The 27,749-nt window shown below is 40.0% G+C and overlaps 1 protein-coding gene across 2 annotated transcripts in view; it reads right to left on the bottom strand.

The window, feature by feature from the left end:
- The window catches only part of LOC141805382 (LIM/homeobox protein LMX-1.2-like), a 36,628-nt gene that overhangs the window by 6,457 nt on the left and 2,422 nt on the right, over window positions 1-27,749 (bottom strand). Inside the window, exons 2-6 of one of the 2 annotated variants that reach the window (XM_074690417.1) lie at window positions 26,510-26,808; window positions 24,434-24,623; window positions 2,286-2,518; window positions 2,035-2,204; window positions 1,213-1,290 (exon numbers count right to left, since the gene is read on the bottom strand). In XM_074690417.1, coding sequence (XP_074546518.1) covers window positions 1,213-1,290; window positions 2,035-2,204; window positions 2,286-2,518; window positions 24,434-24,623; window positions 26,510-26,576 — 738 coding nt within the window. In that variant the 5' untranslated portion in view covers window positions 26,577-26,808. Of the gene's footprint in view, window positions 1-1,212; window positions 1,291-2,034; window positions 2,205-2,285; window positions 2,519-24,433; window positions 24,624-26,509; window positions 26,875-27,749 lie in introns of those variants that run through there. The other variant, XM_074690416.1, reaches the window with a different exon arrangement.

The following is a 27,749-nucleotide window of genomic DNA, read 5'->3' as shown; positions in this document are numbered from 1 at the left end:
TCAGTTAAAAGTCGACAGGTGTCTTATTTATCCTTGGATTTGTAGTCCTGCGTTTATTGATGCCAGTACGGATCCATTTTTGGATCAGAACAGTTGAGTTTAGTCAGTAAGACTGTAAGGCAGCTGAAATCTCCTCTAAAGACTGAAAATCAGAGACTGGCAGCCACCAGTGGAGGTTTTTTTCCTCCAGGGATGGGGTGGGATGCAAATATTTCCTCCACAAAATCTCTCTAAACTCTATCCACTGACCATCCAGACACCACAGTCCAGCTGAGAGGAGACACAAGCTGATATATTTAAAGTGATGAATAAAAACATTTACACACAGAGACAACTAAAATCTGAATCCAGCTTTGGTGCATATTAAAAACTGACAGGCAGGTCATTGTTAGGATGAAGATGATATCACTATTGTCACAGATCTTACACTGCAAAAACTGAGAAGGAAGCACGTGTTTATATCACATTTCTAGAGAAAACATATCTTTATATGTGATATGAGCCACATTCACTTGACAAGTCCAGAAACATTTAATATTTCAAGATATTGCAAATGAAACCTAAATTGCTTGAAGTCAGTAGGAAAAAAATACTGATCAAGTTTGTTGACCTAAGACATTATTACTGACTTCAAACACTCATTTTTGTCTTTTTTAAAAACATATCTCTGGACTTGCCAGGTGAACGACATAATAAAAAATAAAAAAGACATAAACACCTGCTCCAGTTTCAGTTTTTACAGTGTGCTTGTCTTCCTGAATCATTTGATGCTTCACACAGGAGCCGTGTTGGCTACATGAACAGCTTGATTTTCATCAGGGTTTGTATGTTAACAGCTTAGACCAATTGTTCTGCTGTTGTCACATGTCTGACTCACACACAGAAAATCCTGAAAATAAAATGTGATTTTTATTTGTGAGCTGCACTGTACCAGAACTGACCAGACTGGACCCCTTCCAGCTCATCTTCCAGCTACATCTACCTCTCCTGTGTGATCATGGGCACAGTATGGTCATGGCTCATGCTCTGCTCTGACTAACCTTGAACCGACATGCCAAACCAGTGTTGCTTTACTGTCATCCTGTGCCAGAAAGATAGGAAGATGCTCTGGGTGCTACGTGGAAGCAGGGCACTGGACATGGTCTGGACCGTCTCTTTGAAACACCAGCAGGATAAAGGTTCAAAAAAATCAAATGTAGGAGAAAAACTGACCTTGGCTCTTTGGTTCTGGAACCAGACCTGGACCACTCGAACACTGAGTCCAGTCTCAGCAGCCAGGGTCTCTCTCACCTGTAGGTCACAGCACAGGTTTACTCAACAGACCTGTTAAAGGTCTAACATTGTGCTCTGCATGAAATAAATATTGAACCTGCTAAAAAGTGCAGTGATGTAACTCTGCCATCAGGTTTAGTACTCCTGCTCATCTTCACCTGGTTTTAAGCTCTGTTGACAGCTGCAAGTTCTCAATGATCTGGATTTTTTTGCACTCACATCAGCCCAACCTTTACTCTATCCATACTTTATTTGCTCTTTAACCTCTTAAGACCACAAGTTCACATATGTGGACGTTACATTTCTGCCTCTCAGACCCATGATACTTTATTTCGTAAAACTTTAACCTATTAGCCACATCTGGAGACACTGCTCACATCATCTTTTGATGATATCACAACATTACACCCATTTTAGTGAAAATCCTCCAATGTTTTTAAGTACAATAACACTTAAAACAAACAACTAATAGAGAACTTAAAACACAAATAATCAAACTTCCTGTACAATGACCAAGTTAAGTTAATAAACTTATTAGGTCTTACATATTCCAAATAGCAAGAAGAGTCTAAAAAGTGCACACCAGACAAAGGCTCAGGTCTTAAGAGGTAAAAAAAAACACTGGATGTTCTTCCCCTCCAGTTGTAAAAGTTTAAGTTATAATGTCTTTGGAGTTCATTTGTTCCAGTAGTTTGTTTGTCTGTCGGTAAGGTTTCAAAGTAAAGGCTTTCTGGCCAGATGATTGGAGTATCTAGGACTCACCTTCCTGCAAGGCTTGGAGGAGACCTCAAAGGAGGCCTTGAAGGCTCTCCTCTGCTGGGTGGTCAGGATGGTGCGGGGGCGTTTGGGCCGACGGGGGTCTTTGCTGTCATCGCTGCCTTTTCCTGCTGCAGGTCCTTTATCTGACTTCCCATCCTCATCATCGCTTTTATCTGTCAACAAGCAGACACATCATCTCTGTCTCTTCCTCCAGATTGTACCTGAAAAACTGGGCGGTAAAGTGTGTTTGTTACCTGAGTCTGAGCAGTCCAGGCTGGCCGCGCTGAACAGGTCCTTCTCTCTCTCGTAGTCACTCTTACACAGCAGCTGACCATCCTTCAGGACAAACTGGTCTCCTTTCAGCAGCTGGCGCTCACAGATGCAGCAGCAGAAACAGCTCAGGTGGTAAACGCTCTCCAGAGCTCGAATAACAAACTCTGTGGGGGCGATCTTCTCCAGACAGCCACTGCACTTTGTGGAAAACAACCTGAGGACACAGAAGAATAAGAGGTGTAAAAAAAAAGGAAAAAATAATGTTCACAAATGACCTTTCGAAACCAGTACAGCTCCTCTTTGCTCTGCTTTTTTTTTTAATTTCACCAAGTTTTTCCACTAGAAATGCAACACTGGCCCTAAAACTGAGAACTTGCCAGATTTCCTGACCAGAAACCAGAGATTCATCCTCTTTCCCTCCCTGAAGGAGGAGAGGACAGAGGGAAAGGGAGGAAAAAAGAGGTGTCTGTATGCAGGTACAAAAGGGGCTCAGTATTTGGACAGCTGCACTCCTCCTCCTCCTTTCACCCATGTGAAACGCACCAGTTGGAAGAAGAAAAAGAAATAATGAAGACAAAAACTTGAGAAAAAGAGGATCATACTTTTCATGCATCACGGGAGATTCTTGTCCTTAAAGGCCATAAGAGGAGTGACCAAGGGAGGGAATCATTGCAGCATACTCTCACTTCTACTCACTGGACCTTTGCATTTCAGGAAGACATTTGTCTACTCCAAACATTAACCACAAAAAGTGGTGCTTCCTAAATGTGTTTCTTTTTTGTCCTTTTTTCAGTGTATGACTGAGAAAAGTGAGAGTACGGTTGACGACTCCTGTATATAATCATAGTTTTAACATCGTTCTGTCAAACTCTCATCTCTCTGTTTGTTTTTCTGTGCCATAAACTCACCAACACTCTGCCTGTTATTGGTTTAACTCATGCACTGACTCTGTGGTCACATGGTGCGCTGGTCAGCTGTGGTTTTAAAATGATGCAAACTGTTTCAGTGCATGCAAACTCAACAACACATGGCTGACACATGGCCTCAAAGACCGCTTGGTATAAAGTACAAAAGAAAATGACGGTATGATGTCGAGCTGGTATGAATTATAATTACTTCAAATGTAATTTTTAAACTCATCCATCTGCTCTGACTACAATCAAAGAACTAACACAGTGATGAGAAAATAACCCAGAACAAACATGACTTATGAGTTTCTGAAGCTCACATGTACTCACACTCACATTCAGAGTTTGTTAGAGACGAAACATGAAGATGAAAACAGACTGGAAGTGAGTCACATCACAAAGAGGACACAGATGACTTCAAACATGACGACCACAGGATGCTAATCCATCTACAGATCGAGTAACTGTCGTCTGCAGTGAACACTATGAATCATGAAAACAGCAGGCACTTTGCTCCAGAAACTTACACCTTTGAGCTATCTACACAAATTAATGCTCCAAGAAACTGGCTTCAAATAGTCCTGAAATGCTCATTAGTGTTCTGTTTATTTTGTTCTTCAGTTCTGTTCAGCCCAGTTTTGTAAGTTTTAATATTTATTTATTGTATGAGATGCTGTCAAGAGACTCAAAAGAATCTGAGAAGATATTGTGTCAAAGAAATCTCTACATTAATCTTGTTGTGTATCCACTATGTTGGAGTAAATTAATTAAAGAGGGGTATGGTGCTTGTTTTTTTTTAGGCTTCATACTCGCACCCCTGAATTAGCTTTACTAAATTTACAGCCAAATAATAATAATAATAATAATAATAATAATAATAATAATAATAATAATAATAATAATAATAATAATAATAATAATAGTAATAATAATAGTAATAATAATAACAATAAATGTAAATAAATAAATAAATAAATAAATAAATAAATAAATAAATACATAAATAAATCTCTATTTTCCTCACAGTGGAGTTTTAGAAATCCTTTATTTCAGCCTCTGTATGAAAAGCTTCATTTCGGCTTTTGGCTTTTTGAGGGCCCCTCTCCTGATGTAATGGCCTCATTGTTTCAAAGAGTTAACTTTCAGAGAGTGAAGATATTGATTTATTTATTGGTAAATAATGTTTTCAAGAGTTTACAGACAGATTCAGGTTTTTCTTTAGCATATGAACATGTTTTGTTTTGAAGGATGGCATATATTCAGTTTGAACATCCAGCGATGTCTCTTTATATCCAGGTTTAAAATACAGGAATGCACAATACCCCTTCTTTAATGATCAAAATCACAAACTTGATGATCAACTGCTGCTCCACATTTAGCAGCTCCAATTCTGTCATCATGTTTGTTTTTTTTTTTAAACGAGGCAAAGTAGCGGGACTGGAAATTGGTGCAGTGGACAACTCACGACAGCGCAGAATCCACGCAGAGACCAGGCCAAGGAACTCTGGGTCTGATCTTCATGCAGGATGTTTTTCTTGTGAGCTGGAATAAACTAGGTGCATAGATGGTTTTGTTATTTTAAGTCTTAGTTGTGCAGGGAGCTCAGTTTGAAGCTTTGTCTTTAGATTTGGCAGTTTCGAGTATTTGGAGCAGACTAAATACTGAAGATTAAATATCTTGGCAGACTGATCTGGAATTTTTCCTTTTTTTAATTTTTAGAGAAAAAGCTAAGAAAAAAAATGAGAAAGAAATAAAACTGTTGGACAACAATATTCAATGTTTGTAAAACTGGTTTAAGAAAAGCATTTGTCTGTCTGATGTGAACCCTTCATGCTAAGTTTAGTGTCACACTAACTCACAGAGTTCATTAAATATACTGCTCACATTAATTTTACAAAGATAATAAACTTTTTTTTTTTTACAGTTTTTACCCTCAGGTAGAACTTCAGTATTTACCTCAACAGCTTTTTGAGCCTTCAAAGTTTGTATATTCTTTCAGCTGTAGGTGTTGAACTCGTGTGGGGTCTGAAATCTGCCTCTTCAAGGAGTCCAGAGTCGGGCTTTAGACTTTTGGTCTTATTTACTCTAAACTCTTGTTTGGTGCAGCTTTCAGTGTTTGTTCCAGCAGAGGATTCATGCGGCTCTCTTCACTGAGGACCTGGACCACCACTGCTGGAGGGGGGGCTCTTTGGAGGAGTCTTCTTGACCCCCTGGCCCTGTTCCCTGTGCTCCACACGGCTCCAGCAGCTTAACAAGCATAAAGAGGTTCAGGATTAAAGAGGATAAGAGGAGAGGAGAAAGGACGAAGCCGAAAAACAGACTGTGTGTGTTCCTCCTCTGTTCTCCTGTTTGCTCTCTCTCCTCGGGGAGCCGGGTGACCTGGAGGAGGAGGCAGGGAGGAGGGGGGCGGAGGCTTCGGGTGGCAGCTTGTTGGCGTTTTAATTAGCAGGAGTAATCAAAAGATGGCTGTTGGGGAGGCAGGGGGGAATAAAAGCAGGATTCACAGAGTGGGGATGAGCTGTTTGCTCAGCCAAAGCTCAAGAAGTCAGAGTGAGACGTGGAGATTCTCCAGGGAATCACTGCGACGGGTTGGTCAGCAGGAAAATGATCTTGGGAGTCTATAGAACTAACTCTTTATTCACCTCCTGGAGGTTCACCTTATCTTCAGATCGAAGGAGAGGGGAGGTTAGAGAAGATGCTGAAGAGATGACACATCTCTGCAAACAGACAGAAGTTTACAGAAAGCCTGATAACGTGCCAGATCCTCACTGCTCTGCACTTGTCCAAAAAGTCCAGATCATAAGCTTGCTGCAGGACCGACCTTCCTCTGCTTAACGCCACACTTAAATTAATGTTTATATTAAAACATTTTATCAATGCAAATTGGCAGGGTCATTTCTTTATGTATCTGTTTGTTTAAGAGGTAAGAATGGAGGGACCAGACAGGTTATCATAATTCAAACAACCAATATATCAGAGAAAATATTTGAAACCCATTTTCAGACACTGACAATAACAGCCTGAGCCTATCGAGGACAAAGAAAAAAAAAAAAAAAACTTTTAAGGGAAACACTTTGATTCACAAAGGATTGTGATGCAGCATTTTAACCTGCTGCAGGTGAAAGAAATAATTCAGAACATTACAAAAACCTTTTGTAATTTAAGACAATTTAGAACAAAATGTTTCATACCCTGCACATTTTTGGGGGCAGGTGTAAAAGGAAACACCAGAATACCCTTTAAACAGGGTACTATAAGATCATTATTAAGAGAATGCTGCAGACAGGGCACACAACACTTTGGTTGACAGTCATGATCTGTTTTTTCAGACACAGGTGGAGGAACAGGAGGAGCTTTAACACAAAAATAAAAACCTCTTTGACCTCCTGTGGCTGAAGAGTTTGTTGTTTTATATAAGACACATCTTGATCTCTTAAAGGCTGTAACTTAACAGGCATTTAACACACTTAAAAACCCACCATTAAAAAATTGTCCTGTCGTATGTTGGTTAAAAACTAAGCACAGCGCCAACTCAGGAGGGCCACCAAGTCAAGCTCGACCTCCAGGACATGAGCTGCTCTTACCACACAAAAATGACTGTTCAACTGCTTTAACCTGCGTACTCTAAACGATTTCCCTAAAAAACAGTTTAAAATCCATCTCTGAGAGCTCCTTCATTTTCTGCTGTGTCTGACTTTACTAGACCATGTGTATAAGTCACTGATGTTGCTGTGCTCTGTACGACCAGGGGTCTTTGTGTTGGCTCATAAGAAGAGAGGAGAGGTGTGTTTTCCCAAACTCAGGCTTTAGTGTTTCACATGGACATGTTGAAGGGCAGGGAGCTCCCAGAACAGAGCCAAGTCTAACTTATTTATGATGAAATGGTTCAAGGGATTTCCATGAGTATGAACAGACTATAGATCCAAAAGCATGTTTTAAAAAAATGATGGAAACACACTGCAAAAAACATAAACATCTGCAAGTGCAGCGTACGAGCTGCAAATACTAAAATTATGCAAATACTGACATACAAAGCTAAGGAAATACTCATGGACATGATTACCAATCAATAGGTCTAATTTAATGTCTGCTCGTTTCATTTTGATATTACTGAATGTCATGGGACCTGCTGCTGTGGCCTCGACTGCATAGACTCAGTGACTCAGAAAGCTACGACAGCAGTCTGACTCTTCAAGACAACAAACTCTTCACCCTTTTCTCTCTACTTGTGCTGTGACGGAGTATGCAGCTGAGGTCCACCATCAACAGCTCCAGTTCATCGTCGGAGGCACTGCTGCAGAGGAAGACGGGAAATCTTTACAGTTGTAACTTAAACGCATACAATCACGTTATTGATGCTTGTTCTGTGTCATTTGCAATGCTTGTATCTGCCCAGCTTTTAAACTCTGCAGAAAGCTCGATGCAGCTCCAGAACATTAAAGTCTTCCATCATTCAGTGCCATGTTTGACCAGGTGGAAGTGATTGTTTTTTTTTATTTTGTGCACTGTTCCTGCAGAGCTGGAGAGTGCTGTAAAGAAGAGAGGAGATAAAGGAGATGCAGGGAGCTGAAGTTGGACTTGTTTTCTTTTGGCAACAAAGCAGAAGAAAGTCTGATGCCAAGAACCACACAGAGAGTCAGAGACAGAGAGAGGGAGGCTGAGCCAGCAGAGGGGTCCTCAGGAGATCCTCAGGACCTCGGTAGGGAGGCAAAATCTCCAAATGGATTATTCGGACTTTGTATTTTAGACTCAAATGAGCTGACCACTTCAAATCAGGGTGCAACAGTTTTTATGAAGTTATTTCATAAATTCTATTGTTTTGATTCCAACAAGAGCTGGAGGAAAAAGTTTAGGTATGTTATTCTGTGAACATAGATGAATGAACAGCCTCATGTTTTTGTGACAGCAGACTGAATGACACACTGAAGCGCGGTATTCCTAGCATTTGAACAGAGCAGGAATGTGAAAGTATGAGATTCAATTTTAGTTTTCAGATCAAGATATGGAGGAGGAAAAAAACAGAAAGGTAAAACAGATGTGTCTAGACTTTTAATCAAAGTCTGATTTCTGAAATAAAGAATTTTAAAAAGAGTGAACATGATATCTTCCAGAGGAAATTATGAAGTAATGTAAACTACCCAGAGGACAAATTCAGCTTACATGTGACGATCACAGTTTGATAAATAACAGTGTAAACAAGGCTACAAGCAACGGTCCTGAGAAAAGCAGAAAGAAAAAGCAGAAATTTGCAGTTCCCCAAATGTCCACCTGGGGCAGCCTCCAAAAGCACCTTAAGCCACATACACACCCATCAAACAGCTCATGTTTCAGCAGGAATAAACAGGCTCAAAGCCCAAAAGTCATTTATCATTATTCCATCAGCACACTGTCCAGAGGGTGAAATTATCTACGTTCAGGTGATGTTGAAAAATATGGATTTAGCATAATTATGAGTATTGCTAACTTGACTGACAAGTGAGCAAACTGTAGCTATTAGTGAGGAATCTAAAGGCCTGTCACAGCTTTACCTCTGTGCCTCTTGTTACAGGTGGATCAAAATTTAGCTGAGTCAGCATTTCAAACAACAAGCTTCAAAACCCTGCTTTAGAAACAGATCAGTGATGTCATAGAGACTAGTGACAGTGAGGGTCGCTCCGAGGAGCAGTGTGTGAGAGCGCACAGCTATAGTGATGTTTTTAAAAAACTTTATTGGTAACGCTTTATGTACAATGACGCACTGAAAGCAGTATTTGATAACAGCAGGAACAGGTTCTTCTTCTTCCTCCACTGTGTTTGACACATTTGATCAGTAGGAGAGCTCTGCACAGGTCAAAATTTTTGCACAACCTATTCTGAAAGCTTTAGTTTGAAAAATGAAGTTTGATTCTTTTCAGTTTTAAAGAAAGAAAAGCCATACCTGTAACCAAAGATGATGGATTTAAACAGTGTGCAGTGGACGTTTCAAACATTAAGGATTGTTTCAAAACCATTTTGGTCTTTTTTTTTTTATTAAAATAAAAACAAAATTTGAAGGGTGCATTAATAAATATAAGGCAGTGTCAGGCAGAGATTATAGACTGTTAATCACGAGTTTAAGACCTTGTTAGTTTAAATGGTGTTTGTAGTAGGAGTGGAAGTGTGTGCATGTTCATGTTTACAGACAGGTTTTTTTTTCACTTTGTGACACAGTAAGCCTGATAATTCTGGTTGCTCTGAGGTTTTTAAACTGTGGTGTCATTTTGGTAGTTTGGAAATATGCAGAGAAGTCTTTTAATTTGAGTCTGGAGGTGTCTATGATTTAAAAGGAAGAGTGTGGGGAGTCCTGGGTTTGTGCGGTGATGACATGATTAATTATAACTCTTCCTCTGTAAACACACCTGTAAATGCTTCATCTTGCACTGATGTTTTAAAACCACCAAGGATGTAGGCCACACAAATATAAATCACCTTCCGCCAAGGAGGTTATGTTTTTGAGAGAGTTTGTCTGTTTGTCTGTGAACAACATAACTTAAAAACTAAAAAACAGATCTTGATGAATTTTTTAGGAAATGTTCAAAATGGGATAAAGAAGAAATTATTAAATTTAGAAGGTAATCTGGATTAATGTCTGGATCCAGGGAATTTTTTTTAAAGGATTCTTTATCATTGTAAGATAGGGCTGTTTTTACCATATGTGTATATAACTCCACCATAAATGGTTGGATTGCTTTGCAAAACAATACAAGACAAGGTCACCATAATTTCTGACTGATGTAAAAGTACGATCACAATCCTGGCAATATTCTGGATACTAAGATCTGGAATATGAAATATGTACTGGGTCATCATTATTTTCAACACTGTCAGGTAACAAATTATTGTACAAACCTGCAACTAACACCAAATTGTTACAGACAATCTGCTGAAAGGGAGTATAACATTAAAGTAGGACTAAAGTGTGCTTTTCTCGTTTATTTATTTATTTATTTATTTATTTTTTATCAAGAATGTATAAAATGGTAATTTGTTGTGTTATTTTTGTGACAGCTGAATGCTAGGAAACAGACGTTCTCTGAGAGTAGTTACCATAAAAACACCTTAAAAATAATAACAGTGAGACCTCCTTAAACACACTTTTGTAACTTGGCGACTGATGATGTGTGTGTGAGGTGTGTTTTTGTTTCTGCACTGATAAGATCATAAATACTGTCTAGACTTTTTGGCACATTAAAAAAAAGAGTCTTTGAAGCAAACCCAAAAGTTCTGATCCTGCTTCAGCACGCAGCTCTGATGTTTGTGTTTACTGTTATCAAAGGGACGCCCCTGTCTGTGTGTGTGTGTGTGTGTGTGTGTGTGTGTGTGTGTGTGTGTGTGTGTGTGTGTGTGTGTGTGTGTGTGTGTGTGTGTGTGTGTGTGTATGTGTGTGTATGTGTGTGTGTGTGTGTGATATAATTTGAGCCTCAGGTGAATTTAGATCTACTATTGTTCATGTGTAATCTCTGAATCTTAACGTGAGCATAAATCATACACACTGAGCCTGCAGGTGTTCTTGTTTGGTTTGTTTCGGTGATCCGCGTGTTCAGACGACAACGTTCACTCACACTCTGGCGTGTGCAGAGTCAGTTTCATTAATGTTAAAGAAAAAAGTAGAAACAAAAAATGAATAAATGTCTGAATATTTTTTTTCTATTATTAACTTTCAACTGAGATAAGACTCAGTGACAACAGAGGACCACAACAGAGGGAGGTTTGTTTACATCACACAGTTAGGAGAAATTTAATAAGGCATGTCATTATAGGTGATTTACTGTGAACAAACACACACACACACACACACACACACACACACACACACACACACACACACACACACACACACACACACACACACACACACACACACACACACACAGCACAACAACAAGGAGAGCAGAGCTACAGTCTAAGCTCAGTGGGAACTCTCTGAGTGTGTGAGTGTGTTTCAAACATTCGGCCCATAGGGCAAAAATACATTTCATAAATTTTCAGGGCGGAGGTTCTTTCTGAATAAGCTTTGGTTAATTTGTTTGGTGTGGTGTGTCGAGTAAGGTGCTCAGGATTGTGAAGTTGTTTTGGTCTAACAGTTAAATAATATATTGTTTTTTTCAAGATACCAGGAAATAAACGTTTCATGTTTTTAGTAGATAGACGGTGATTATCTATTTCTGTTACTGTTAAGCTCAGGCGAAGTATTGTTGAAAGGCAATTTTCTTAAGAAGTTCCAGGTTGCTTACAATGTTTATTGAATTTATCTAAATAAAATATTTTTTTGATTTTGTTTTTCACAAAAACAACACTGGCAGACATTTAATATAAAGCCACTGCTAATAACATGAATAAATAAATGAATAAATGAATAAATAAATAAATAAATAAATTAGACAGAGGCTTCAGGAAATATTTATGGTAAAATTCAGTATGAAAAATAAAGTAAGTCCCACACTTGATAAAATCCTGCCTCCATAGCAACAACAAGCAGGGTCTAATGCAGCAAGCAGTTTACTCATTTATATTAAAAATATTGAAAGAACCAATAAAAACGTTTGACGCTTATGCAAAACTGGATGTTAAAAGATCTTTGTTCTATACTAATGCATATGATGAGAAAAGAAAACACAAATTGCAGTTTTACTGACATTTAAAAATACCATGGGGGCCTGATCAGGGTTTCACTGATAAACTCACTGACCAGTGAAAAGACTTTCACTCTGAATGACTGAACAAAAACATCTCATGAAACGCAGAGGAAAACAAAGCCGTAAAAACTGAGAGAAATAAAAGAGAGCAGAGACGGGTCTCAAGATTTTTTTTTAAAAACATATCAAAAATATTTTTTCTTCTTATCATGGTTTCACAGAGATAGCTTCATAGAGAACAATATTCACCAAGCATGTCATCGGCCTAAACTGACAGAGGAAAGGAGAATGGCATCACAGCTGCACACTGAGAGCTGCTGACAGGCCTGAGTCCTCTTTAAACAGCAGAATACACACACACACACACACACACACACACACACACACACACACACACACACACACACACACACACACACACACACACACACACACACACACACACAGTCACACACACATAATGATGATCTCTTTATTTAAACACAGCAGTGCCCATGCATTGACAGATGATAGACAAAATTCTCCTAACCAGGTCAGTGAGTGAAATAATTGGACACATTTATCAGTTTTTCTGTAAAATGTTTAAATTAAGAATCAGAAATGAGCGGTAGGAGAGAACAGGTTTTGAACACCTATAAGAGAAAAAAAAACCTTAAAAACTTTAAATCAAAGAGTCACTGAACACACTCCCCTCCTGCTGGATCAAACCGTGACACTCTGAACGCAGATTAAAGGAATCGTTCGGCACTGACTCACCCTCCTTCAGGCCTGTTTCTGTCGAAAACCTGTCTCTGTGAGGTGAGCTGGCGTCGCCTGAACTCTAACCTGTGTACTGTATCTGTGTTTATTGATCAGGCACGCGAGAGGTGATGCTCTTGTTCGTGCTCAGTGAACTGCACACCTGTCAGACTGAGCTGTCAGTCAAGGTGAGGATGGTAACAGCAGTAATGAAGACGTCTTACACTGCTCCTCTATCCTTTAAAACACACACACTGACCTAAATATTCATGCATCAGATCAGTCATGCTTAAGTCACCTGAAGTAGAGAAGTCGAGTATTTTTTCATTTCATCCCTCTGTGAACTCTAGATGTAACTTCTGCACGTAAACAGTGACATGGGAGCTGCTGAGGATAAAAAGATTGAGTCTGTATTTCAATGATTTAATCTGTAATAATTAATGAGGAAACCCCAGCATTTTAGATATTTTCTGTTATCAGACAGGCAGATATTGGAGTAATTTTTAGGGGATATCTGATTTTTGTCCTAGATAACTTAAAGAGAATATTGACAGAAACTTCTCGTTTTTCAGGTGAGTCCACGGGGATGACAGACTCTTCATTATTGATAATGTCCTGAACACTGAAACAAGTTTGTTTACTGTGGCGTTTTGTTTGACTTCTTTCTGTTTATTGAACTAAACTGTGACTGGAATTATGTTTAATATTGTTAAGAAATCATTTTCAATTTACATAAAAAAGTCATAAGTAATACACCCTGGAGGCCTGTTCAGAGATCCAATGTGTCTGCAGACCCTGTGTGTGCGCGCACGTGTGTGTGTGTGTGTGTGTGTGTGTGTGTGTGTGTGTGTGTGTGTGTGTGTGTGTGTGTGTGTGTGTGTGTGTGTGTGTGTGTGTGTGTGTGTGTGTGTGTGTTCAGAGGGTGTTACCTTGTTAAACTGAACCACAGTCTGCTCTTTGCCATGCTGGAAACTGTGACCAAACGTCTGTCCTCTAAGTAGGACAAACACGCTCCCCGATGTAAATTTATTGACTCAGACTGTGAACCCTCTTCATTTATTCATTTCATTATTTCTGATTTATTTATACAGGTCTTTCTTCATCTCTACCAGGCAGCGTCATGTCCTGATGAGTTGAAAACTTAATTGTGACTGGCTTACTCTAAAGTCATGTCAGACACAACCAGACATGTCAAATAAATCTGTATATACAAAAATGATTAAGCTGTTCTTTCAAGATAAAATATAAATAATATCAATAATAACAATAAGACAAGAAAACACTTTTGAATACCTAAGATAAATAGTGAACAGGAGAGTTTAGTGGTATCAGTACAAAGGATTTTAACTGGCAACTGACAGTTTGATGTTTGCCTGATTTTGCAGCTCGTGGACACATGAACAGGTTTATCTTGGTAATGTTGATTATTTCTTTAAAATTAATCAAACTCAAAATTCAGCGTCTCAAAAAAAGGAATATTGTAAAACAGTTAATTGTTGTAAACTAACGATGTTGAAAAATGAAATGGAAACACCTGCCTACACTGCCAAAAGGACCAGAACCGGTTAAATTACCACAATATCATTGTGCCTGATTAGCCAGTAAACCTGTCAGACCTGAAAGTAATCATTACAATTAAACAAAATAAATGCTTGAAATATTTGTACTAAATCTATATAATACATGAGTTTCACTTATTGAATCAATCTACTTAAACAATACAAGTTTTTCCAGCTTATTGAAATTTACTGAGATGTGAATCTCTGAGGGTCAAAGGTCAGACAGTCTCACCATTCAGCTTGTGGTTAAGTTTGGACCTGACCCCAACAAACATGCTGCAGGCTGAGGGACTTAACACCACTTATACCCTCATAAACACGCACACGCTCTGAGCAGATGAAGAGCGCTTGGTGGAGGGGGTGGGGGGGTCGATGGCAGACTTTATTTCCCAGAGGAACCACCCCCCTCATCCCCTCTACACACATTTGTAGGAGGAAGAACAAACACGTCAGTGACAGAGCAGGTTGTCTCTCTGCAGCCTGGGCAGCTCTGACACAGACCCACACCTAGATCTGAAGCTTCTTAACAGGGAGAAACACGACCTACCAGAGCAGATTCAAGACCACATACTTGGGGCCACAATTCTGACAACCTTATTGTCTGCAACAGCACCACCTAGTGATTGCCAAGGATCACATTTTAGGGTCTAACGTATTTCAACCAAGAGACAAGGTCCTAGAATTATGGTCTTAAACCTCCAACCTTTAGTGGCGTGGATAGACACAACACACAGAACAGTATCACCAAAGAAATGATGAACCACTTTGTCCACAGGGGGCGCTAAGCTCAACACAGACTCCCATGTTTCTTAGAGAAGCTTTAAATTCACAGCAGAGGGAGTAACTGAGAGTACGATAGGAAACAGATAATTGATTTGAACGTGTCTGAATCTGTATATTCAGTCATCAAAATTTAATGTGCTGCTTCAGAAAAGGTTTACATTTGATGTATTACCATATTTTACATTTCATCAGCCTCTCTGTCACATGGTCAGACAGTGTGTTGGCACATGTGAATAAGTGCCATAGAAATGCTGATGGTTCTAATGTTGAATGTTGCTAACCTAGTTGCTAGGCGCCGCCCTGTTGGCTATGGCTGCCTTTTGCACCAGCTCTCTCTCCTTTGTCCGTTTATTGTAATTTTTCGTCTCTATTTCATAATCTTTGTATTTGGAGTGGATCATTACTTTGTATGGCTCATTTGTTGGTCATGGACACCAAACTTTTTGTGGCTTCAGCGGTATCTTTACAACTTTTTCTCCTGGGTTTGTCTGGAGATCCTACATGGAACCATGGCTGCATTGTTTACATGTATAATCACCTGTTAGTGTAGCATGTCAATGCTAACTGGTGTAAGGCCTGATGTTTCCCCACAAGGTGAGGAGAAGGAGGTTAGGACGACGTGCTGGTTCTCAGGTGTGGGCTAAGAAGTGACGACATGGACCTGTCCTTCTATCCATCGTTATTGTGAACGTAAGATCTATCTCCAATAAGATGGGCGAGCTAGCCGTGCTAACCCAGCAACAGAGGGAATACCAGAAGGCAGAGTAGCATCATGCTATTCACAGCCATGGCTAACAGAGCTAACATCAGACACCAACGCCACATTGGAAGAGCTTCACCTGCTGTGAGCAGACAGGATCTAGGAGACAGAGATGGAGCATGACTGAAAAAGCTCAGTCCTGGACCCTGTGGAGGTGGAGGCTGGCTGAACTGGAGAATGATGGACAACACTTTCTTACACTTTCTTACTTTTGTTTTCTTGATTGCTGCTGTGACTTCAGTTTCGTTGTACTTGTTACAATGACAATTAAGTTCTATTCTATTCTATTCTATTCTAATTCTATAACTGTGAGTGTCTGCTTCAAACCACACAATAATCTCTTCTGGTGTGGACCAGTGACCACATTTAGTAACATGGTAAGTGTGTGTTGTGGTCAGAGGACAGTGCCTCGACTGGTTTTCCAGCAAAGATGAATCCATGAAGCCCCAGCAAATGTGAAAGCATCGAAAGTACAGAACCTCATCTGAATTGTGTCTGATTCCTTCAAGTTCATTGAGTGATGATCTTTGAGTCCTGGAAGTGCTTCCTAAAGTTCTGCATCTATAGTATAACTCCATGTCTTTGTGTTAAACATGCATTTTTCCTCCTGTCTGTAACGTGTCAGATGGAAGCTGATGATCTGCGCTGAGCTCCAGATTGTCAGAAGTGGTGCGGCATTGAAAACCAAAGATGTCTCTGTTTGCTAAGTGTATTTGGAGAGTTCAGAGTTATCCCCCTCAAAGCTGCACATGGCAACCCCCAGTTCTGCAGGAGCCAAATGGCAGGAAGAGTAACAGTTCATATGAAGCGCAGCACAGCAGGATCATGTTTACCAAAGCACAGGATGTCAGGGGGGGAGAGGAGATATAACACTTATATTTTTAAAGCTACTATGTGTGAAGATTTCTGACTTTGGATCAGCTCAAAGGGAAATCAGACAATTTTTTTTCAGTACCAGCACTTGTTTTGTGCATGTACCTCACCCTCCCTGAAGTCCTGACTGCAGAACTGAACAGCTCTTTCAGTTTTAGCAGAGGAAACGGGAATCAGGTGATTTCTGAGAAAGGGGAGACTTTCAAAAATGCAAAGAACTATTTTATGGAGGATTAAACTTTAAAAATGTGCTGGTTGCTGTTGAGAAATCACATCAACAGAAATTGAAGTAATAAGAGGTCAATTCAAGGGAAATCTGTCTCATTTTGAACTCCAGAGTGGGTAAAGGACTTGTTCTGCTGACTAATAAGACAGTATCTGACTCCTTCCTACTGTAACGAAGCACCTCTGTTAGACCGATTTCAGACCTCTGATGACCTCATGATGAAGACAAGATTTATCTGCAGCAAAAACAGAAGTTTAATTAAGAATATAAAGGTTGCAATTACAGTTACCCCCTGAAAACAAACTAATTTTGTCTTATCGCTCCAGAGGCTGGTCATAAGAGAGAAGAAGAGGAGAGACAGAGAGAGAATAACAGTGTGTGTGTGTGTGTGTGTGTGTGTGTGTGTGTGTGTGTGTGTGTGTGTGTGTGTGTGTGTGTGTGTGTGTGTGTGTGTGTGTGTGTGTGTGTGTGTGTGTGTGTGTGTGTGTAAGTATCTAAGGTCTCCTCAGAGAGCAGGCAGCTAATAATGTGGACAGCTTGGAGCGTGCAGGTTTTGGATGAGCCTTTGGGGTCTCAGCATGCTAAATACCAGCCGGAGTCCCAGGAGAGGCTCCAGCGCTTAAACCATTAAAAGGGGAGGAGGGGGGAGACAGGAGAGGGAGGTGCAGCCAAAAACTGGCAAACAAGTATCTGCTGAGAGCTGCTGTCCTCTGAGCTCAGACAACTTCACTGAGAGAGTTGGAGCTGCTGACCAGAGAGGAAAAAAACTGGACTGTAACACGAAAAAATATTACAACTTACACTTTAAGGCCAAAATCTACAAATGAGACGATCAGACTGAAAACAAACCTCCAGGTTAACCAAAGTGAGGAGGTAAAATCATCACAAGAACTGTTTGTGTTAACTTTCACTGATTCACGTCACCTTTGATAAAGGGTAACGCAAAACAAATGCTACAGAAAAGCAGCGATTGCTCTAAGACTGCAAGGGAAGCTCAGCTTCCTCTAAAATTCCTCAAAAATAGTGGTGACATGTACTGCTGTGTGTACATTTCATTGACAAAATATGCGCTAGAATTCCTTCATCTTTTGTTCAGAATCAGCTCCTATCACAAGTAACTGGCTCGACCTCCTTCTCATTCTTCTGCAGCGTTTCAGCGCTTTAACACAGTCGGACGCTCAGAGTCTTCTGACTTCAGCGGGGAAGCGTAGAGTGGGTTGTTCCACTGTGGAAACTGGACGGTCATTAGATAAATGCTGGGCTTAGTCCCGGCCATCGGATGCTGAGTGTCTCTGGGGGTCTATGAGGCAGTGGGCTGGCCTGGACGCTGTGCTTCTGCATGATGATTGGATGATCTGTCTGAGGCTGAATCCCTTTTTGATTGACAGTGAAATGAGCCAGTAAGCGATCTTAAAGTATAACCCTCCACTGGAGCAAATTCTGAGTTTTACATTTACTTGTGGTGGACTGATCTGGAGGCTTTATCGATCCCCAGTGAGTTTACTTTTCTTAAAAACGATGAGCGATGTATTTAAAGATTCTCTCTCTATTCACCAATAAGCAGCTACAGCTACAGCTGCGGAGCTTCTCCCCCTGTCACTCAAACTTACAGCCTGACATGGCCTCATGTAGCAGCTCCAGCTGCTAACAAGCTGACACGGAGGGTAGAAATTGAGTTTAAATAAATAAACAAATTTATGATGTAGGCCGGGAAAAAATTAGCTTCCCTTCCTTGACTGACCAGCAGCAGCTGCTACAGACTAACAAAGACAGTCTTTGGCTATCAAAAGAGACTACCGAAGATCTACCAAAGAAAACTGCAGACATAGGGGACACAAAGGGAAACCTTGAAATAGCTGCAAAAGTTTGTGTTAAAATGGAAAACAGTGACACAAAAACAAACTCATACAGATGCAAAAGGTTACCAAAAAGTGCCTTTCCACCTTTAACAGGTGCCAAAGAGTTCCTTGGGAAGACCCTAAAGAAAAAAAGTAGTTTGCCTAAAAGCAGCTGCTAAAGCATGTTAAAGTGGAAGATGGCGTCAATCACACTTAAGGATACCTCTTTAGCTTCAGCAGAGTTATGATGTTACCTTGAAGCAGCAACCTTCACTCAGAAGACAGGGGGTACATTACAGCAGAGTGAAACGTGTCTTACTGACTGAGGTCTAAAGGATCAAAAACAAACCAAAGATGTTCTTTCTTGATGTGTTTGTAGAGGACAGAGTCAGAACATTTGCAGCAGAGTGAAGCTAAAACTACACAACTGATCATTACTCCGTCTGACAGGGTGCTGGGTTAAGACATGACATAAGGCTGGACAGAAACCCTGTCTTACTGTCTGTCTGCCCTGGTTACAGGAACAAGAGGATCTGCTCTGTATTTCTCCCTGCCTCGTCACTGCTCTTGTAGAGAATTAATTTAACAAGCTGTTGTCTCACCCACACTGCCTTCTATAAATCTGACTGTTACAGTCCATACGACGAGCCAGTCTCTGCTCCCTGCCCCCTGACTCCGTGGTTTGGCTCAGCTGCTGTGGCTTGCTCTTTGATCCCTGTAATGAATCCTCTGTGGAAGTGTCTCTGTGTTGGGGATGTCAACTCTCTTTCCTCGGTCGTGGAGCACAGAGGTGTTTCTGGGGCAGAAAAGTGAATTTTCGTGTATCTAACCATGAGTAGTGAGAATGTGGTGTGATCGCATAGACCAGACACCATTTATTGCATATTGACTCTCACTCAGTCATAAAGAACAGAATCCTAAAAACAGCTGTGTGGCTTCGGATCACTGCTGTGGTTGAAAATTCCCCTCAGTCTGTCCTGATGTCACAGACATCACAGAAAACCTAAACTCTCCTTCAAATGTGCTGTCGCTTCAGGACACAAAGTCACAACATCGCACTTTTTATGCTGTCTGCAGATCCAGAGTCAGAAATAAGGGATCAGCCTCTTCTCCCTAACACAAAGATGATGTAGCCCTGATTGCAGGACAGGATGCTGCTCCAGTTATTACATTTTTTTTTACCACAGTGTCAACAAGCAGAGGGGGAATGTGACGGACCACAATCCATGCAGTAATTTGATATTATGTGTGTGATCAGGTGTTATGGGGTTTGGACCAATCAGAATCAAGTTTTCTGATGCAATTGTCAGTTTATTTCAAATCAGATGTAACTGTGATCACCCACACACAGTAAAGTTAAGGTATGAAGCTTTGATTGATGGGGTCTCCTGAACTTCCAGAAGCAGATTAATGTGTTCATGCCTCCAGCCTCGTCATGAGTGGTGCTCCTCCCCTGGTTTAGACTTTGTCTCAGTATGGTAGAGGAATGCAGAGCTGGTCTAAGGTCGGTGAGAAGCACACCTCAAGTTCACAAACACCTGACTTCACGACCAAAATTAACTTAACAAAAAGGTGAGCTGTGTCCTCAGGTGTGAGCTAGCTACTAGAAAAAAGGGGGTTATAGGATCCTTTTTACAATTGTTAGTCCTTTTTTAAAATAATTTTATCAACATTTCAATCTCAACAGGATGATAAAACCTCAAGTGTTTGTTTAAAGAGTCAAAGAAACAGAAGTCCTGAAATCTGCCCTCCTCCTCCTCCTCCTCCTCTCTCTGGTTTAAGTTGTTTCTGTTTGAAGTGCAGGAGGGTCAGAGAACCAGCAGCATTAATCATTGTGTGCGTTAGGGGAGCTCTAGGTGGTGTTGGAGGCTGAGGACGGACGACGACCTGCGGCTGCTCGCTCACACTCTGCAGAGGTAATGAAACATAATCCCCAAAGTTTGAGCAGAGCTTGTTTTTGTAGTTCAGAGCTCAGCCGTCGATCAGCTGAGGAATCCAAACAGAGCAGAGCTTAAAGCAGCTCCTGCTGGGTCCTCTGTTGTTCCTGTGTGCACATTCTGTACACCCCCTCCTCTTTTCTGTAACCCCTGCCCAGAGGGGGGAGACGGCCTGCTGAGTCTGGGTCCAGGATTTACTCCTGGATCCTCACCTGCAGGGGGCAGCGCTTTGATTTGATTGATGTTTAAGTCACCAAGTCGCCTGGTTAGCCATAAAACAAACCAGTGAACTTTTACTGTGACACGTCCCACAGGACTGCTTGTTCACACGCGAAAAATGGAGAGGGAACACAAGAGGGAACGAAGAGGGAACACAAGAAGGGCAAAGTCCAGAAATTTAATCTAATGTAAATCAAACAAAGTCTGAGTGTCAGCGCACACAGCAGCTTTAAGATGTCCGTATGAAACAGACCGGACACATTTAACACGCTCCGAGCTTGAAACACATTCTCCTTCCCCCTGCATTTATTTGTGTTAAACTAGTGTGAGCTGCATTTTCTTAAACATGAAGCCAAAGTATCCTTCAAATATACAATGTGCAGCCTGATGAATAAAAGAGAGCTGACCCTCAGCAGACTACTTGAATGGGAGCAGAAAAAAACAAAGAGAGGGGACAAACACAATTCATTCAAAATGTTCAACAGCACTCTGAAATGCTGTGTTTGGACTAAAGGATGGGCATGAAACTTTAAAGTGAAGTAAACTGTGCTAAAAACTATTACAGCTCAAAATCCCATGACAGTACAGATGCTACTGAAGACACAGGACTTTTCACAACACACAGCTGCACTGTTTGTTTTCAGCACATCCACCAATGCTCTCATTTGATCACTGTAATATTAGATTTTATTGCTTATTTCTTAGATCTTTAATTAGGACATCAGTCTGACAGATTATCAGCAAAAAATTTAAAAATATATATTTAACCGATACAACGCTTATCTAATGGGGAATATTAATTAAAAATGGCCTCCAATCACTTTATAAAACCATCTGAGTCATTCTTACACAGGCAGTGTGTAAACTAATATTACATAAAAGGAAGAAGAAGGAGCACAGCTGCAAAGAGCTGAGAGGCTGTAAAAAGGTGGTGTTGATGTTTTTCACACAGAATTGAAATGGACTTATTAGGGACACAAAAGTAGTCAGAGTTATACAGAGTCTAAGCTAAGTAATGCTGCAGACAGGCTTAAAAAAAACAGTTTAGTTTCAGTGCACAACCCTTTCTTGTACATTCACACCCCTTTATTGTGATGTGACTACACCTGTTTTTATAATGGCACCACAGCCCTGTACTCCCATGCATGTGGACCGTTAAACAGCTATGATACACCTCCCTAAAAAGCTTACACATGGATTAATCCGCTGCTGAAAATAGTTCCTGTCCTTCTCTTTCTTGAAAAACAATTTGAGTGTTTTTACAAAATGAGTAACACAGGAACAAATTAAAAAGTAACCTAAAGATGTCAATTTCAAACTCTCTGCAGAAGATCTCATCTCATTACTCCAAATGTGATTACTGCCAAATGACAAACTGAAACAGGGTAAGCTGGATTCAAGCCATATATAAAATAAATCAGATCTAAATTCTACCTTAAGTCAAAGTTTATTTACCTCCAACTGATTATATGTAACCACGTGTTTATACTGATTTGTAGAATGAAGCTCCTATAAGAAGGAGAGAGATCTGACTTAACCCTCTGTCACCTCTTTTTTATTGACTTGACGTGTTTGGATTTCATACATGGTTCATAGATTTCATAGATGGTGATAAAAAGTGCAGCTGAATCACAAGGGAAGAACATAACAGGCAGAGAAGACAGGATATCAACCCCAGACATTTCCTTTATGATTTCCTATCTTAGGTATCTCTGACTGATAGTAAATGATAGATTGGAAGACATTAAAACACACAGTTCTTTAATTTTAACTTTAAACTTTGACAAACTGTGTGCAGGGAAAAATAGAGCTGGATTTATGAAAGAAAATAAAAATTATCAAGTTAAAGAGAGGGTCAGCAGGTACACATAGTGAGTGAAATAAATCTAGATATTGTAAATGTTGGAGCACATTTTCATTTCTCCATCATTCTTGTATCTTTTTTTTGTGTGTACTTTTGAATTTTAAAAACTTAAAGTAAACCACTACTGTCAATTAAATATCTGCATTTTTTTTCCAGAACAAGTCTTTAAACTTCTCTACCAATCAAAAACAACCTTTTCTGCACGACTTACACTCTGTTAGTTTTATGTGGGGTTTGTCAATCATGTATTACTGTATGAGAAAAACTAAAGTAGAAGTCATTATGTTTATCAGAATTACAGAGCTAGATTTACCTTCAGAGATCCGCACTGTGTGATCTGCTCATTTTAACTGTTTGCTCCAACTCTTACCCACACCTGACCCTCACATTTTCCAGGATGAGACTCAGACCACACGACAACAGACCCCTGAAAAATATCTGCACATATTGTCTGAAACTGTTTGTAAGCTGTGCTTTAAGGCTGTTTGACTTGATGAAGCCTTTTTTAAATAACTATTTCTTTTTATAAAATGTCAAATATCCAATGGGATGAACAGGGAAAAATTATACTGCTGTTATTTTACTGGTGAGATGATGAAACATGATGGGAGAGACCACTGAGCTTCAGGGTAAACCCTACAACAGCAACAACAACAACAACAACAACATAGTTAATCGTTACACAACCCACACACAAAGCAAACCGAATCAAAACACCTTCTAACAGCCTGATGAAGTCTTCTCGGTCTTCCTCTGTTTCCATCTGTCTCTCATGGTCCCTGACTACCACAACTGCTCCTACTGTATTTGTATTTTTGATAAATTTACGCAGGTTTGTAGACCTTCATGTCACCTTCAAATATCCAAAAACATAAAAAAGACAGTGAGTCCAGTCAGTCAGTCAGTCAGTCCAGTTGTACCTACATCATAACACAACAGGGAGACACAAAACCCAAAGCTGGAAACATGACCCAGTGAAGAGTTTAACAAAGCAGCCATTCTACCAGCAGAGGTTTCAACTAGCAGAGGTTTAACCAGCTGATTCAGTCATGTCTTACAGCCTTAATCCATTGCCCATTAATCTAAACTGAATGTAACAGAAGGTCAACAAGATTCACACCCACCCAGCAATCCTGAAGCCAGTGGATTCTGAGGCCTTTGATCAAGATGGTTCATACTCTGGTTCACTTAATGGTATTTGCTATATAATGTCATATTCTCAAAACTATTCATTTTTATTCTTTTTCATTCATTTGTTTGTGTGTGAAAATTATAACTTAACATTAGGACCAGAATACACAAAATTAAACAGGAGTGATTTCATTTTTCCAGCAGACTGTGTGAGACCATTAGACCAACCAACACCTACAGGCATCATTCAGATGACTTCTCTAAATTCATTCTAAAATATTTATTTCGACATTTTCGACTATTTCTTTGTAACCCAATGTCTGACTCTCATTTAGCCTAACTGATTGATCTCTTTGAAATTTATGAAAAGAGGCCTTAGTTTTGGGAGGAAAACGGACCAGACAGTTACATGGATAATTCTGGAAATTATACTACTAAAAAAACTTCTAAAGAAACCCAAGGCGCATTCAACCTGGAAGAACGGATCCATCACGGGATGAAAAACTCACTTTGGGATCTACTTAATTAACAAATCAGACTGATCAACTCCAAAATGAGAAAATACAAAAATCCAGAGCCCTGTTCCCGGTCCTGCTGAACCCTCTCTGTGTGTATCAGCAGGATAAAGCCATGTCTTACCTCCGGTAGTCCTCTCTGCAGTACAGTTTGGAGTCTCTGCAGTAGCAGGTGGCGGTGAGCGGCTGCTGGCACGCGGCGCACTGCAGACACTCCTCGTGCCAGGACGCGCCGTTGACCCGCAGCAGGAAGCGGTCCGAGATGACCCGCGTGCAGCCCTCACACACGAGCTGCTGCCGGGGAGAGCACGAGCCTGGAAGAGAAAGAGGAGGAGAGAGGATGAGGTCAACGCAACATGTCCAGCAACATGTGTAACATGTGGACTGACCTGACGGAGTGTGTGTGTGTGTGTGTGTGTGTGTGTGTGTGTGTGTGTGTGTGTGTGTGTGTGTGTGTGTGTGTGTGTGTGTGTGTGTGTGTGTGTGTGTGTGTGTGTGTGTGTTGTACACTCAGTCCTCCAGTGATGGCTGTGTGATTGGTGGGTTTAATACAGGTCGTAATGCGCACGTGCACTGTTTATTATTGTCCCCGTTGCGCGTGCTTACAGAAGTTACAGTATGACCGCTACTCTGCATGTAAAAGAATAGGCACAAATGTTCGTAAATAAATAAAGTTGACACACCAGGGGAGTGAGTTTTTGGTGGGCTTTATGTGTTAGAGTGCTTTCTTTAATTAAAGCCTGGGGGACCTTTAGGAAACCACCTGGAGCGGGTTAAGTGTCAAAGAAGTACTTTTGTAGAAGAGTGGCACTTTCTTTTAAAATAAAAAAAATAGGCTCAGGTTTATTTTGGGGAAAACCAAACCGAACCTTTTTTTTCTACTAGACTACTTGTTCTTAGAGATTATCGTGGAAGGATACAGTATATTCTCTGAATTTGATCATATTCATATTTTTATGGCTTTAAAAAAAACCTATGAAATTGTTAAATGATGTGACTTGAAGCTTGGATGCTAAATATCAGCCGTTAATTGTAAATTTCTGTTTGGCCTAAGCGGGGCAAAAACCTGCATGGGCTAAACTTCTTCGAGAAATAATCTTCTCCTTTAGAAAAAAGACCATAAAAATAAATTCGTTTGATTTCTCCTCTGATAATTTGGGAGGCGGATCTTTCAAATTACAAAAGCATAAATTCACGGCTGTAAATCCTCAAGCAGCCTTTGCTTATTTGTTTGTGTATAACGAAGAAATTAAGTGTTTTCACTTTCCCTCAGTTAATTTATTGCGTTTTATTTGAGCAAGTGAGTCCTGTTGAAATGGCTGAAATGTTCAACCACAAACAGCTAGCTATGTAAAAAATATATTTGAATAAAGATATAAACAATTTCCACAACAGAAAAAAAATTAATAAATATATTTTTTTTTTAAAAACAATCACGAGCACAAATTTACTGAAGAACAAAACTTAAGACCCATTTTAAATATTACTCCAAAAGCATCAGTTTTTTTGTTTTGTTTTCTTTTGTTTTTTTCAAAATATACTCACAAGGATGAGATCAGAGCTGTGAATCTATTTTATGTTTCGCTAATAATAATGATTAGTTTTTATATCAGAGGTGCTAAACAGGGAAAGACTGTAAAGATCGAGCTTTATACTGAATGTTACATTAAGTGTTTTAGTTAAACTCATCTCTAATATGCACTGAAGACTCAAACAAAAAAAGATTGTTTTCAGTTTGTTTGATCCCTTTGTTTATTTTTAATTCTTGCTCTTCCTGTTGTGATCGAGCTCAGCGATGAAACGCACAAATCCCCTCAGCTTTAACGGGTCCCGCAGGCTGCAGCAGCACAACAGTCTTGAGTGTAACATCACATAGATGAAAATTAACATCACTTCTTATTCATTAGGGCTCTGAGCCTCAGGGTGCACTTGTTTTTAAGAAAAAAAAATTAAAACAAAATCTTCCTCTATCTAGGGGAAAGGGAAATAAAGGAAAAAGAAATGCAGTTGCAAACAGCTGATAAAGACGAAACATTATTTTCACTGTCCAAATGTCCTGAATTAGTGGTTAATGGATGGCGGTGAAGACTGACAGATGTGGTGCTCTGAGCTGTGCGTAAACTGGATTAGGATTCGGGACAAACTGAATCCTAAGCGTTGTAAGAAATAAAAAAAAAATTAAAAAAGAAAAGAGACTTACCGGTCCTCTCCTGCAGACAGCTGTCCTCTGCCCTCAGCCTGTCCTCCACCTTTATGTCGTTCAGCATCTTCACGCGCAGGGAAAGGGGACTTCTGATGGCACGCGCTTCTCCACGCGCTCCAGACCCTCTGTGACTCGTGTTGTGATCTGCTCCGGCTCTCCTGTCTTCCGATGAAGAAAATGTAAATTTCCGAAAAGTTCAAACCGTATGGAGTTCTCCGTCAGAGGAAAAGAGCTTTCATTGGGTTTAAATCCAAAGGACGATCCGGGTCCAGAGGTCCTGAGGTCTCTCTGCCATCCTGAAGAAGAAGGTCTGACTCAAAAGGGGGAGCAGCCATCTCACTCCCTCCTCCTCTCCTATAAACACTCTCTCCATCATTGGACTGAATCTAATGGATCCGCCTCCACACAGTCCTCATCCCAAAAAACTAAACACCCACAGACCCTGCAGCGGCGTGGGATCCTCCCGTGGGGCTTTAAAGCATATCAAGTCACATCTCTGATTGTAAACAACCCTGGGTTAACACTCACACAAACTTTCTCCACATTTCAGCAAAATGAGCGAGTTTGAATGGAAACCATGGTTTGCCTGTTCTGAATGTTTCACTGTCAGTCTGAGGAAATCAATCATCATTTCTCAATCAGCTCACTGCAGGAGGGATTTAGACCAATATTTCTAAAACTGAAAAATTAAAAGAAGCCTGATGACCCAACAATTACTTCATAGTATTTCTCCTGTATCTTTAACGATAGTAATTGGCCCCTTATCTTTTTTATTTTATGAGTTACCGAGAAACTAAAAATCTGGATAACCAGAACGTCATAGAAACGGCTCTAAATCATAAAAAATAATAATAAAGTAAATTAATTCATAATGAGAAAAACACAATAAATAACATACAGGTTGAGATTACAACATCTGTTTTTTTCTCCTGTGGTCCTCCTCCTGTGCATTATCAACATTTCTGAACAATTAAAAAATGAGATTTGTCGTTTATATTTATTATTTATATTATATTATTTTATTTTATTTTATTTATTTATTTTTTATTTTTTTTTATTTTTTGGGCAGGGGGGTTAAAAATACAGCTCTACAATATCAGTTGTGCTGGTATAGGGATTTATTTGATGCTTCAAAGATATCATATGGAAATATTCCAAAGAATAATCTTTGTAAATATAAGCTCCACATATCTCTGACTGATCATGAATTTAAAAGAAGTCTCATCAAACCTCAGTC

The sequence above is a fragment of the Halichoeres trimaculatus genome, unplaced genomic scaffold, assembly GCF_033239565.1.
Source record: "Halichoeres trimaculatus isolate MK-OKI-2021-1 unplaced genomic scaffold, fHalTri1.1 fHalTri1_scaffold_16, whole genome shotgun sequence".
Taxonomy (NCBI): Eukaryota; Metazoa; Chordata; class Actinopteri; order Labriformes; family Labridae; genus Halichoeres; species Halichoeres trimaculatus.
This window is presented reverse-complemented; position numbering and strand designations above follow the sequence as displayed.